Genomic DNA, 13,434 nt, shown 5'->3' on the forward strand with positions numbered 1-13,434 from the left:
GGCAGTGCACTTACCGCTGCCCGCAGTCGAGCGTCTACGGGCCCGTCAAAATTTTGCCCACTCTTTCCTGCATTGACAGTGGCTCCTGCAACAGTTGCAAGACCCCTTGTTCGTCAAAAGCCCATAAAGCCTGCTCTGCCAGGGTTGGACTGTGAGTACAGCTCTCCAGAATGGGTCTTTCTGAATCGCTGACGTCTCCTGCTAATGCTTTGGGAGTTTGGCTGAGAGAGGATGACGCCCTAACTTGATCCTCGGCACTTGCAGCTGTGCTTGGTTTCCTTGCTACAAATGCTGTCAAACCTCTTGGCGTCAGGCTGTAGCCCCAGCGCTTGCGTACTCGATTTTGTAGCGACCGATATACGGATGCGCAGCATCGAGCAGCGAGAGTGGCAAATGGGAAAACGCGAGGAGGGACTGCTTGAATAATAATCTGCAAACACACCATACACCGAAATGAAATGTCTGCTGTAGGGAAGACTTGTATCCGTAAGGTGCGTCAGACTACTTGCCACCTTCCGTGGCGCCGACCATAACTCGTCAAGGAATGTCGAAAAACGGTTGCCGCAGAGTGCATTCATACCAATCTGTAGGTTTCTTGGCGCCACGGAAGCCGGCCGGCTGCGTGTGTTGTATTTGTCCTCGCATTGTCGCAAATGATTTCCGTGACTAGGCCACGTTGTTTCAAAGCATCTACAACGCTACGGTGGAGCTTTTGACGCATCATTTCGTACGCCTCAGACACTTTGTCCCATTGTCTCTGTACCCAGTTTATCTGGTCGGGTCGTGCACCGTGACCACCGCAGCAGACGAGATGATCGAGGGCTGGAGGTAGAACATTCTCTTCAGTCCAGCCAGGCAGAAGCGACACCTGCAGTAACAGCGGAGTCAGTTTCGTGTTCCCACCATGAAAAATGCCTCCACCAAGTGACGTTACCGGCAAAGCTTGGAACTTCGGCGGCGCGGATTGCCGTGAGTAAGCGTTTCCCTCGTCCGTAGGGAAGTCCAGAGGCAAAGACGGAGTGAGTTCGTGTGTATCCCTTAGGCAGCGCACTACCAACAATAGCTGCTGCTGCCACTCGTCAAATTCTGTGGCGTCCATAGCGGCACCAAATGCATCTGCGTGGATAATACAAGCCCTGCTGAGAACCGTTGGGAAGAGCTTTGCAATTCCAGCGACGTCCGGAGTCGGCGGGACCTCAGAAGGCTCGGCGACCTCTGCCACTCGTGCAGGAAGAGACACGCGGCTGTCAGAATCCGGTCCCCTTCTCGTTTCTGAGCTCTGCGCATCAGCAAGAAGTTCACGCAGGGCCTGTGCGCTGTCTACGAAGAAGTTGTCGAACAAAAGAGCCGCGGTGCGTCGGGATACCCCGGGCAGTTGGCTGAGGTCTTGGAGGGCTCCCTCTCGAACAACACTTCTCCTAAGATGACAAAACCGTGGTTATAATACCGCAAGCCTGCCAAATGAATGTTTTAGTTATGCTCACAGGTGCAGTGCAACTAATAAAGCGTGTACATCCTCAATGGTTCAGCTGGCCTACGACTATCAGGAATATTCTTTGTGTTTTCTGTGCTTCCCGCGCCTCGCCCTTCTCCATGAGACAAAGCACTGCTTCGACAAAGACATCTAAAAGCGTTGGCGGCATGAAACCAATTTGAACTCACGACTTTTTGACAAGCCCAGCGACGCCATGAGACAGCACCAAGTGAATTTTCTGGAGCACTGCAGAGCGGAATGCGCCACGCTTGATTATGTTCAATTCTTCGCCACCGAGAATCAGGCCACCTTCCCGAAGCAATAGGAGGACTTCAGCAATATTACAAATCGGAATCCGTGACCCGTGAATAATTTCAAATGCCTTCAACAAGGGCCACGCACACAGAAGCAGCTATAAACCATATTAAACGGGAGCTGTCTTGGTATTACGGAAGAGTTCGGACAGGCGCTGACGATTATCACTTAGATTGCATCCGTTGCTTGTATTATATCGCGTTCAATATTTACATGCCATTCACACTTCACTACATCAGTTGCGCGACTGTCTGCCCATGTGCTCTTCCCGCGGTGACGCACTGTCTTGTACGCTCTTGCTCTGAAAGCGCTACTACCTCTGCGTCCCAAAATATTCTCATCTCCCGCTGTGTAAAGCGGTGCGCTAGCTCTTCTCTCTAAGCTTTGCTTTTGCGCTTCCTCCTCGCGATGCTCTAGATGCCTTTGTCTCCAAAGCATGCTAAGGCTCTGCAGTATTTCCTCATTTCTACGAGCAGAGCACAAACTAAAGCATATAGGAGCAGCATAGCGTAAAGCATATAGGAGCAGCATAGCAACACCAGTATAAAATCGAATTGCACAACGACGGGCATCAATGGAATGTTCCAGTGTCTCCAACGTGCAACCCAACAGCAGCACTGCTTCACGTCACCCGATTGTTATTTCGAGCTTTCATTGGCTTACTTCGCCGTAGGTGACGCTCTGCAAATCACAAAAATAGTAATACACAGGCAGCAAGCAATTATCTGCCACTACATGCAAAAAAGTTGGGGTCCCTGATGGGGGCCAATTTCTCCTGAGGCGGCATCACAACTGCCCTGGTACAGGAGGCCACTTACGTCTCCTTGGCGATTTCCAGAAAGCGTTCATCTAGCCGACTCAGCGCCTCCTTGAAGGCGTGGATATCTCTTGGATACAGCTTCCGCTCATGTGAGGCGAGACTACATTGTGCATCGTCTCCTCGTGGAGACGCATGGGAACCCGAATAGGGACTAAACGGGTGACGGAACGCAAGATAATTTTCAGAGCGACACAAAGGGTAATTGCTGAGCACAGAGGCGCTGCTGAAGGCAGGCGAATTTCCCTCATGAAACCACCCGCCGCTACAGGCATTGCAAACGGCATGCAGCTCGCTTCCTCTAGGTTTAGACCAATTCCACGAACGCTTTGCTTTGCTGCATCCCTCAGTTGCAGTGATCGCAGGAAGCTGCGTTTCTCCCTCTGTACGAAGGAACAAAGTTCCGCCACTAGTATGCTGCTGCAGATGTAGCAGGTCCCACGCTGCTCCTGAGGAACCGTTTGCGGCGCCTCGGTGCTGGGCAGAGCCGCTTGGGGCATCGCTGCACAGCGGCCAAAGCAGGTCAGGCTTTTTTGGAACGTTAGGGAGGTAGTAACTTGGCAGAAATGAAAGCGTCGTGAAGGCGTACAGGCGTAGGGGTCCGTCGTAGGTGGTTGCGAGAGTGCGCAATGTCACCGCGAGGGACTGTGCGCTGAGCCAGCCTATACAGAGGGTGTAATGTGCCCAAAAGAATGTCCGAAGGTGCTTAAAAGCCCCCATACTCCAGAGAAAAACTCAAACATCATCCCTTAGGTAACGATGGGATGCGGCGCTCACCTCACGACGCAGCCGGAAACATACACAGGGCAGCTAACTCCATCACGTCACACTCCCTAGATGACGTGAAGTCCAATTCCCTTAATATTTGACAAGTGTAACACGCATGAGACATTGGCAGGGACCAGCCCACATGAAACCATGGTGCTTCGCTTGGCGCAGCATACTCAGCTGCAAAGTGACCCCAAATAATTAATGTGAAGAAGCGCCTCTGCCGGCAGGCTGTCCAGTATAAAATGGCATCTGCATCTGTAAGAAAGGTTCAAGCCTCGGAGTCGAGGAGACAAACAAATACCGAAGAAAGGGACAGATCTACGTGCTAACTGCAGCACCAGCTTGAAATCGATGTTCCAATGTGTCTGCTCACAATGGGCATTTTGTGTGTAGGATATGGTATCTTCTAAAGTTTACAAAATCTGCCAGTTATGACATATCAAGCACTCTATAATGAGCGAGCTTTTATGCTCTAAGCTGCATGCAGCAGCGAAACAGAGAATGCATGCAATTAAGGCACTGCATTGAATGGGGTATTTGGACCGTCGGAGATCTCGGTATTTTTGTCCAGAGTAAAAACGATGTTCTATAAAGCCTCACTGAGCGAGTTGTATATCGACACATCTCCTCTGTCGACCGCGCGAGAATGCCACTGGCGAGCAGTGTCTTTCCTTGAAATGCTTGGCAAGGCATAGGCCAGTCTATGGGCTAAGCTCTTCTTTTAGCCTTCTGAGATTATGCTGCTATGTTCCGTGATGGCGCCGTTGTAGCATATTCGCTAAAGCTGCAGAGGGCTCAACTGGATTGGGAGCCCACACGATGTTGCCATGGGGAAGTATGCACATTTGGTGTCCCGGCTTGTGAACAACACACAGCTGAAGATAACACAGACAAGCAAAGTGCTCCCTAGACAACTACTAGACGCAGCACTACTGGCTCCGGCTGTTCCCAAGGTAGCTTCCTCTGCCGCATCTCGATTTCAGGCCAAATGGGAAGAGGAAGTTGCGATGACTGCAGAGTCTACTTCAAATAATGATGGATCCAGTTTTTCCTCAAAGCAAAAAGAAGCTTATTTCGTGGCGCCTCAAAACAAAGCCTTATCCACCTGCAAAAGCCCTATCGAAATAGAACGCGCAAAAGCAGAACGCACATGGGAACTCCTCGAAGTGCATGCATTGCTGGCTCTGCCGAGTCTAAGGTAGGCAAGGCACTTGGTAACAGCGGGTCTACATCGCTTCTGGACACAGTGCCTGTCCGAAGCTTATGGTGTTTTAAAGAGTGAGCTGTGTGGGATATCGCGCGGCGTTTCCTGTGGCACTCTGCAGTCCCGCAGGGATCCTTCAATTTCTCTTCTTGGCGCTGCGTGGAAATTTCACCCCAAGGAAATTCCTACTAGAGGCGAGGCACTAAGATCCTTTACTTTCAAAGGAGCACGCATGCGTGCCACAACACTGAGATGGAGAGGTGCTGGCTCTGCAGCAAGTGCTTAAAGTGAAACCCATGGGGCTGCCCACATGTGCTGTGCTGGGCTCAGCTGCGACAATTCCTTCTTGAGGGAGAGCCTGCAGCCCCCCCTGTCGAAGCATTTTGGCTTTTGTGGACGGCAAATGACTTGGCGCTGCTCTGCAAGCTACTAGTTGAGTACGCGAAGTCCCTCGCGCTGTGCTAATGTATCTCTTCTAACAACCACGTCTTCATAATAGAACGACACCGCTGTGCTTTCCACTGTGAACAACAGGCACAGCGTCGAAGATGCGATTTTGTTCGCAAGAGTTGGGTTTCAAATTGTCGCTAATCTGCAGCATTTCGGTCCTGGAGATGTTGCTCTCGTTTTAGCTGCTGCAGCTACGGACTCATCGGTCCAGCTCAGAGATGTTCTGCTGCAGCCACTACATTTGCACCTCTCGCAATTTCCGGTGCTCTCTGGCCGAATGGAATATGCTGAGGCTCCAACAAAGGCCGCAAATATTCCAGATGAAGGGTGCCGATCGCGGCCCAATGAGTGTCTGTTTGAGTCTCTATTAAGGCGCCTAACTACACAGGTAAGCCTGCATGATTTTGCATAGCATTGCTGCGTGGGAGAGAGACGGAGCATTCACATTTTGAATGTAGGCTTCGATTCCCTGTGAAATGCAGTTAAACCAAGCTGATCTAAATGACTGCGTGCGCGCGTTCCTTGCGGCTCTCCGGATTTTCACTGCCACCGTAAGCACGCCTCAATGCAGCAATATGCCCTCTGACGCTTCAAGAAACCCTGCTTCACAGGTGTATATTCGACACCAAGCATCGCTGCTTTCTTGTCTGGCACACGGACCCGGTTTACTTGCTCATTTGATGCCGCTTCCGTGTTTGCAGTCGTATAGTAGCTTTCTCCAAGCAGGCCACAATGGTGCGCAAGACAGCCACCCACGCGCTTCTTCAGTTGTTTTGGACTCTTTGTGCTGCTTAGCGAATCATTTGCACCAAAACGTGTCAAAAGTATCACCCCGCGCAAAGCTGTGGTAGGTCGCAGCTAGAAGAGCACAGCAGCGCCGCAGCCACCGCTCCTGTGGTGTATGGCAACGCTTGGGGTTTGACCCAGTTACGCAGTCTTTTTTTCTGTTGGGCTTGAGCTATGGTGTTGCGCGCAGCATCATCACTGGCTGCGTTAGAGCGTTGCATTTCCTAAGAGAACCCGAAGCCGTGTCGATGGTCACACTGTTAACTGCTGTGGACACCGCGGTCGAAGTGGGGAGAGAGGCACTCGCAAGCCATCGTGGCAGTAGTCCCTCAAACGATAAATTGAAAGGCGGCGGCAAGAACCTGGATGACGTGTACCAATCTAGCAAGGCCGCTATTTTGCGTAGTAGCTTATTTTCTGTTCTTCACTCTAAAACTGTCGCTCGGCGAGATGACAGCGCTGACTGCCTGGGGAAGCTTCATGCGAACCTTGAGGCAGCTGAACTTGAAGTCGCGGTTCGCAGTGCACTTGTTTCCTCCATATCATCGCTGTGCGCGTAAGGTGCCTCAAATTCAGCCTGAATCACAATGAGACTCAGCTTCCGAATGTACAAAATCCTGATTAAGATGAGCAATGCGTCAACTAGCAGAAGTCTAGCGTTTCTGGTTTGAGGAGCGCTGCGTACAGCATACCTGGAGATTTGAAGCCTGCAGAAGCAGTAGTCCTCTTAGACATGCTGTGGCAACTCCGCATGTACCACAGTTTCGCCGTTCCGTTTTCCCGCGTGAACGGTACGCGAGTTTGCTGCTAGCATTTGCTGCATTCTTGTGGCCACACGTGCGCGTAGTGACCCGTTTGGCAACCGAATGCTGTGTTTGGTTTTCAGGTGCCTATTTTCACCTGTTAGCGAACATCCATCAGTTGTCTGCCCGTCAAGTAATAGCGATTGTGGCCTGCTTTGAACAGTGCCACTCCAAGGCCGGTGACGAGCACAGGCACTCTCCCCTTGAAGGAAGATCAGAAAGTAGCCCCACGAGAGCTCCTAGCGAACGGCATTGGAAAGAACTGGTAAGAGCAGAGACCAGACGGCTAGCTAATGGGCGTTTAGAGACTTTCTGAGCACTCCGATGCGCCAGAGTGGCATTGTGGCATAACGGCTTGGGTGACTTGAATTGATTTGGTGCAGGCTAAATTGACACAGCAACGTATTCGTGAGAAGATTGTAGACAGCAGCCTCACTTTAACAGATCAGGTCGGGTGGTGGTCCACAGGGCACTAGAGCCATCCACTTTATTTCGGAAATTTCCGTTGCACACCTTCCGCTCTGGAAGTGGCCAATGCTTTATGTTTATATATGTTATAAGTAAATAGATGTGTGCATGTATGCACTGAGGGCAGTAACGCACCTGTTACGGCAGCTAGCACTAACGGTAGCAGTTAATTACGCCCTTCCAGTTATTCCCGTTTGCATGAATGCATCTGTTTTATCACCGCAGGAGCGTCTGGTGGCGAAGTGCTTGCAAGAGTGTCACACGTTTTAATGCCCTCCACGGGCTATTGCATCCCATCCAGTCTTGTCATCATCTGGCTTACGTCTGGATGAGTGAGCCTGATTCATTATTTGAAGAACATCCGGTAGTAAAACATCTCTAGAATTAACGATGTGGGGCACATTAGGACAGCCAGCCTACTCTGCGTATGAGAAATGCAGGGTTCCTAGTAGGCAGCCGGTAGCAGCGGAAATACGCATTAGGGCAAGCAGCGCACTGCAAAATACATACACCCCTTAGGAGAAGTCTCCTCCTAAGGCAAAGCTTCACCGTGCCATGCTTTGCCATTTTTTATTGCCATATGTCTGCAAAAGGAAACCCGGCTTTCATCGCTTTTCAGTAGACAACGTAAAGCGCATGAGCGAGGGGTGGTGAAAACAGCGGGCACGTGGCGTATGTCGCAAAGCTCGTTTTGGGGTTCGTAGAGGCTATAAAATCAGATATTGGATCTCGGCCCACAGGAAGAGGTGTTATCCAACGTGCCACTGGACACAGCCCCACTTCGATGCTGTAGCACAAAATGGTCCTCAAAAGCGCATGAGGAACAATTTGGTTATTTCGTAACGAATTTCAGTTGACATTTGACTTTTTCTGAGGTCATCCTGCGGACTCATGGACACGCGCGAGGCGGCAGCTGTCGCTACCAGCTGTGCGGTCTGCGACAGTGTCCTGCCAGTTACGTGGATTTTACGGTAGTCACGCGGTCAAGCATCTACACACCTCAACTCTAGTTGTTTTCTTTTAAATGCCATGGGATAGCAAGTGCCTTTCATATTTTTAAAGACAGAGCTCGAGGCCCGCAACCCCACCAACCGGCGCCTCCTTGCATGACGCAGTGTCGCGTGGAGCTCTATCGCGGCATCTGTTTTTTAAGAGCTTGACCAGTGTTAACATTAGCCTAGGAAACTACATCAAAAGGAAAAAAATGTCTTCCGAGCTGCGTTCACGGTGCTATCCTGCTCGACGGACTACAGGTTGCGGACCAGACCGGTGGCCTACTTGCGACAACAACAGTAATTTATGTGAATTGAACGACGTAATGATTATCACTTGTGTTTTACAGGTAATGTCTTGTTATGCTTTAGGTACACCGGCGCTCGATCGTTTGGGGGGCCGGGGCTCCTGAGGAATCCGGACTGCAGGAGATGATGGCCATAGGGTGCTCCAACCCTGCTCGTGGTGCTGACGATGCCATCGCGTCTAATGCATGCCGAAGCAGCGCCAGTAAGAATTTGTGCTTGCTTATTGGTGATCCTTCTGCATAGTGTGGAGGGAGAGGGTCAAATACTATGGCTGCTTTTAATCATCAACATCGTGCAGACACGGGAAGAGTGGGTGGGGCAACCGTTCTGTCTCAGAGAACCCTCCCATATCGCCTTGCTTGCTCCATGTCCGAAGTTCTGCATGTGTGCTTATAGGCACAAAAACAGTAGAAGGTTTGTCTTTGGACCCGTTTTTGTCCGCTCCCCTCCAACCTGCCTGTCGACCGGTGCGGGCATCAGTCCTGTGCTCCGTCCCTTTCTGGAGTGCTCACCAGTACATGACAGAGGATACAGAGGGTTGACCAGTCAGGCAGTAGGTCCGTCTTTATGCGTTGTGCCGCCACTTAGGTAACGCTTGGTCCGCAGCGTACAGTGGACAGTGTCTAGGCTCAATTATGTGGACGGCAGGCATGCCGACCCGTCGAGCCACTTGAGCCACCTGATCCCTTGTTAATTCTTCACAGCTTGATGTTGCCTGTCCATACAGGCTTATTCAAAGTGTATAGAAGCCCACAAGATTGTTTTGCTCGTGAATTCCCAATGGAACGTCTCCAGCAGCCTGGAGCGTCCCTTTCTTCAATGGGGCTCACGCGCGTTGAGGAATCTCCTCCTGCAGCGTCACGAGCTCCCGGTTGGACTGTAGGCATGCTCAGAAGCGTAACGGAGCAGTGGAAAATATCCGGAGCTCCCGAGTCTTTCTGCCGAGATGACCAGGCCTCCTCGAGTCTTCCGCAGCGAGGCCAGGCTACGGCGGACCAGGAGTTTAAGCCCAGTGCAGACAACTCCCAAGAATCATCATGGCATCAGTCTTTAAGCTGTGAATCATTAGAGCTGCCTCACAGAGGCTACCTGGAATCCTATGCTACGGGATCCAGCTGCGGGACAACTTGCGGGAGCATGGGCACACTGAGCTCTTCGGCATCACAGTTTAGTGCCGCTTCCCCATCGAGAAGTGTAGATACTGTGTTATACCAGCGCACGATAAATGCTGGTAGCTGGGCGTATTTGGAAGACTGCCACGCGTCTCTTGGCTCGTCTGCAGCTTCGGTATCGAGGAGTAGCGGATCTCCAGCTTACGGCCCTTCGGCCTTTAATCATCTTCCTCATAACACTGCTGTAACGTCGGCAGGTGTTCTGCCCTACACTGTTTTAGAGGAGGAGCTGCCTTCCTTACAAGTGGTCTTAAGGAGCAACCCGTCGGTAACTTTCGCGGAGAGACCGCAGGAAAGTGGACCTCGACTTGGACCTCCAGGTATTTTGTCGTTGTTTCTCGCATGATGTAGTAGACCGACTTTCTACTGGACTTTGTGTTCTTGCTGTGTACGCGTGTCTCAATATGGTCAGGCCACTCGACGTCACCGTGTCGGTCTGCGCCCATGCCGAGCTGCAAGCGGCGCGATGGAGCATCTGCGAGGCAGAGCGTGCACACGCCTAGCACGCACACCGTAAGATGCGGTCCCTTTGGACCCAGGACAGGTTCCACGCCGATGATGACACCTGTTGGAGTTCCAGTGACGAGGCACTTTGATCCACTTCGCGCTTCACCGTTTGATCTTGCCAAGTTTGACAGGCGTGATCCGTATCGGCACTTTTATATACCAGTCGACTGTCCGTTAGCAAGAAGGTAAATTAGCTCTTCAAATGTGGGTGCAAGGCTCAGTGCATAGCGTTTTCTCATCTACAGATTAGTTGTAGGCATTGCTGGCAAAATGCCTATTAGTGAGCGTGACAATACAGTTATGTCAGATGGGCGATTGTGCGTTTCGTGGCTGATGGCAGATGAGTTACCACGTTGAACACCACATTGGGTAATACTAGCCTTTGTTGGTTGGATTTTGCAGATGCTGCAATGGCGTATGCCCACTGGCTCACACGAAGCTTGAGAAGATTTTCCATCCAATTGTATACAAAACGCAAGTAGGTCAATTGAAGTGCGCGAAATTGACCATGCTGTAGTATAAATTGTCGCTGGGCCCACTAGATGTTGTGTGGTCTCCTCGCGTTCGCTACTTATTTGATTCTTGTCAGTATTCAGTTGCCAAGTTATTACAGTTACTCGCATAGGCATTGGACAGTTGGGGCACCTGCGGACGCGGTCCCTTTTCTGCGTGTGGGAGTGTGGTGGTGTTTTCACTAAGCAGAGGTGTCAGATGGCGCAGGTTGCTCAAACTGGTCGATGCCAGTATATCCACAAGTGTGCATTTTTTCATACTGAAGAAGACAGGCAAGAAGCTGAGCTGCACTGGAAGGCTTGGGAAGCCGAGTGGGTTTCATGGCGGCAGCAAATAGACAATCTCCTGCTGAGGCATCACAAGCTCGAGAAGGAGATACGACGAAAAGTCGAGGGCATAATTAAAATCCGCATGCCTCGGCCAGGGTCAGGAGATGTTATTGGGAGATGTTTAGCTAATCTCGGCGTTTTGACCAAGTGCAATGAGCAGCAGAAGGCCTTTATTCAACAGAGCTCCCGTGGAGTGGGGCCTGGTCCCAAGGATTCTGGATTAAGCTCGGCTGTTTCGTCTACAACGGAGAAAAATTTTGCGGAAGTTGAGGGCGCCAATGATGGCGTTTCTGGAGTTACACATTCAATCAAGAGACAATCAGGCGCGCCGAACCCACCTTTGGAGAAGCAAGGGGGCTTCTGCAGTGTGACTGAAGGCACGTTGTTTGGCTGTAAGGCTCCGGTGACGGCAATTGGCAGCACTAGTCGTGCAGCGGCGTCCCAAACAGAATCTTCTCTGTACACGGGCCCAGATTGGTCGTATTCAGGTTCTGGAAGTGTAGGGTCTTCGCATCAGTGCAAGCAGGCCGGTGGCCTTTGGGGCATCGTGAAGACCTCTAGTACCGGCACTTCCAGCATCAGCACCAGGTCAGCACACTCATCAATACTATCCGAATCCATGTAGCCTTTCTTTGGCGTGCAATTTTCAGATCATATTGTGCACCATCCACTTAGCTGATCAATGGCTTCGCCTTGGTGGACAGGTCTGTATGACCGCAAGCACTGGAAACCTGCAAAACTCGATTCATGTACATGTGGCTGCAGCTCACCGGCTGCTTCAAAGGAACAGGGGTCATTGCTGTGGCGAGCAGAGCGGGCTTCTGCTCGTGCCGTCTCTAAAGCTGAACAGGATTCAGGGGATAAGGGATTGTCTACGGTGATTTCGTCGGGAAGACAGCAAACTACGGCGGTTTCGACCCCCAACGCTGCTTCAGTGGTATCGGAAACGTCCAGGGTTTACGCTCGATCTCAGAAGAAAGCCAGCTTTTGCCCAAAACAACTCAGTTTCTCTTTGTGTAAACCGGTACATAAACTGAATCGCCGGAAGTTGGCGTATTCAACAGAGCACCCGTTATTGGATTTTCTTCGCCAAGGACGGTAGAAAGTAGAGGCGCTGATGCACAAAAGATGGCTGTCGGTTTCCTAGGAAGCGAGCATTTATTGCTTGCTGTTGTTGTATCACGCTTCTTCAGCAGAACAAGGGGTTGAGAGAACGGATACGTATGGATCTCCGTCGTTTGTATTCTCTGTAATCGATTAAACACTGAGTTTTTCACAGGTTGATTCACGTGTGCACTGTCTATGTTCGTACTTTCTGCAGGCGACGAGTGCTGCGTGGCTCGGAGACGGCCAGAAGTTGTGTGGGGCGAAGGTAGCATGGACGAAGGAAAGAGTGGCCAGTTTAGAGTCCCAGGGAGGCAGTGATGGAACGCTCCAGTGCTTGGAAGGAGCCTCCAACTGCAACTGTGGCCAGAACATTTCCGGCTTGGGGAGGACATTGACTGGATCTCTGGCTGCACAAGACGAGCTCCTTGCAAATCAGGTACCACTTGCTGTGGCAGAGGGTGAGGAGTCGGTCCTCCACGCAACACAGGCTTCACGGATTTTGCCTTACTCACTTAGTGGCACTCAGCTGGATGCGGTCCCCCAGCATGTGGTACAGAGGGAGTATGTTGCACGAATGGAAAAGCTTGGCAGCATCGCACCTCCGGGGTCAAGGATATCTCGGGACACTTGCAACACCGCTTCTGTAACTTCTTCTCGCAGTGAACAGCGCGGTGGGGACAGAACACATGCCAGTAGGAGTTCAGCCTTTCCATCAGGGCCAGGGTATGATGGAAACACACGGCCAGAAGCGGAGAGGAAGTTCGACCCTGCCAGTCTTCTTCCATTCGCAGAGAGCCAGCTGGACGACTCGGAAAAGAAATGTCTCGTTAGGGCACCGTACCGCTCAGCTGATGACGATGCACGAAACTACAAGTTGGAGGGGCCAGGATTTGCCTCTTACTGGAGTTCAGAGGAACAGGCTGCAGAAGGCCGCATTGCTATACCAGAAGCACACAAAACAGTAGTGCCGTCAACGGAAATCGATACAGCTGTGCGCCAGCCGCAAAGTCCCCTCAGTGGAGACTGTGCGCCCCTCTCTAAAGATGAGTGGCACTTCCTCATGAGGAATCTGAACCACTTACTGCGTGCGGCAGCAGAAGAAATTCTACGCCTGGATACTGGGCGGGTCCGAGACACAGGCAGCACGGATGAACAGCGGCAGAGCAAAGATCAAGTCAACATTGAGCCATCGGAGCAGGTGGCGCATGATTGCACAGAAGGTCTTCGAAACGCAGGGCCTACTCACCCTGAAGCGACGCTGGCTGTTCAGGACACCAACGTATCTTCACCGTCTCGAGAGAGCAAGGTGCCAGCTGAAACGGATACAGGCTTCCAGCCACACCAGCACGCTCCAGATTGAGTCGTTCCAGTCACTGGAGTTACTCTGACGAGCTTGCCAGTTGGGCGTAACTGCTTG

The 13,434-nt window shown here is 51.5% G+C and overlaps 3 protein-coding genes across 3 annotated transcripts; 2 read left to right on the plus strand and 1 right to left on the minus strand.

Moving 5' to 3' along the window:
* Positions 1–34: 34 nt before the first annotated feature.
* Positions 35–3,326, minus strand: ENH_00062350 (hypothetical protein, conserved; the record flags this gene model as incomplete). Its single annotated transcript, XM_013582030.1, has 6 exons — positions 35–430; positions 581–1,418; positions 1,663–1,856; positions 2,072–2,255; positions 2,453–2,470; positions 2,608–3,326. The coding sequence occupies 6 exons, from the start codon at positions 3,324–3,326 to the stop codon at positions 35–37; spliced, it is 2,349 nt and encodes a 782-aa protein (XP_013437484.1).
* An 878-nt stretch (positions 3,327–4,204) lies between these two features.
* Positions 4,205–8,931, plus strand: ENH_00062360 (hypothetical protein, conserved; the record flags this gene model as incomplete). The annotated part of the gene is made up of 12 exons (XM_013582031.1): positions 4,205–4,575; positions 4,703–4,775; positions 4,912–5,018; positions 5,116–5,419; positions 5,514–5,582; positions 5,733–5,878; positions 6,008–6,373; positions 6,493–6,608; positions 6,704–6,885; positions 7,004–7,075; positions 8,453–8,591; positions 8,786–8,931. 12 exons carry the CDS (start codon positions 4,205–4,207, stop codon positions 8,929–8,931), a joined length of 2,091 nt encoding a protein of 696 aa, XP_013437485.1.
* A 238-nt stretch (positions 8,932–9,169) lies between these two features.
* ENH_00062370 (hypothetical protein, conserved) lies at positions 9,170–13,377 on the plus strand (the record flags this gene model as incomplete). The annotated part of the gene is made up of 6 exons (XM_013582032.1): positions 9,170–9,881; positions 9,974–10,253; positions 10,471–10,546; positions 10,771–11,498; positions 11,676–11,865; positions 12,232–13,377. The coding sequence occupies 6 exons, from the start codon at positions 9,170–9,172 to the stop codon at positions 13,375–13,377; spliced, it is 3,132 nt and encodes a 1,043-aa protein (XP_013437486.1).
* Positions 13,378–13,434: the final 57 nt, after the last annotated feature.

The sequence above is a fragment of the Eimeria necatrix genome, genomic scaffold (assembly GCF_000499385.1).
Source record: "Eimeria necatrix Houghton genomic scaffold, Enh_scaff54, whole genome shotgun sequence".
Classification (NCBI taxonomy): Eukaryota; Apicomplexa; class Conoidasida; order Eucoccidiorida; family Eimeriidae; genus Eimeria; species Eimeria necatrix.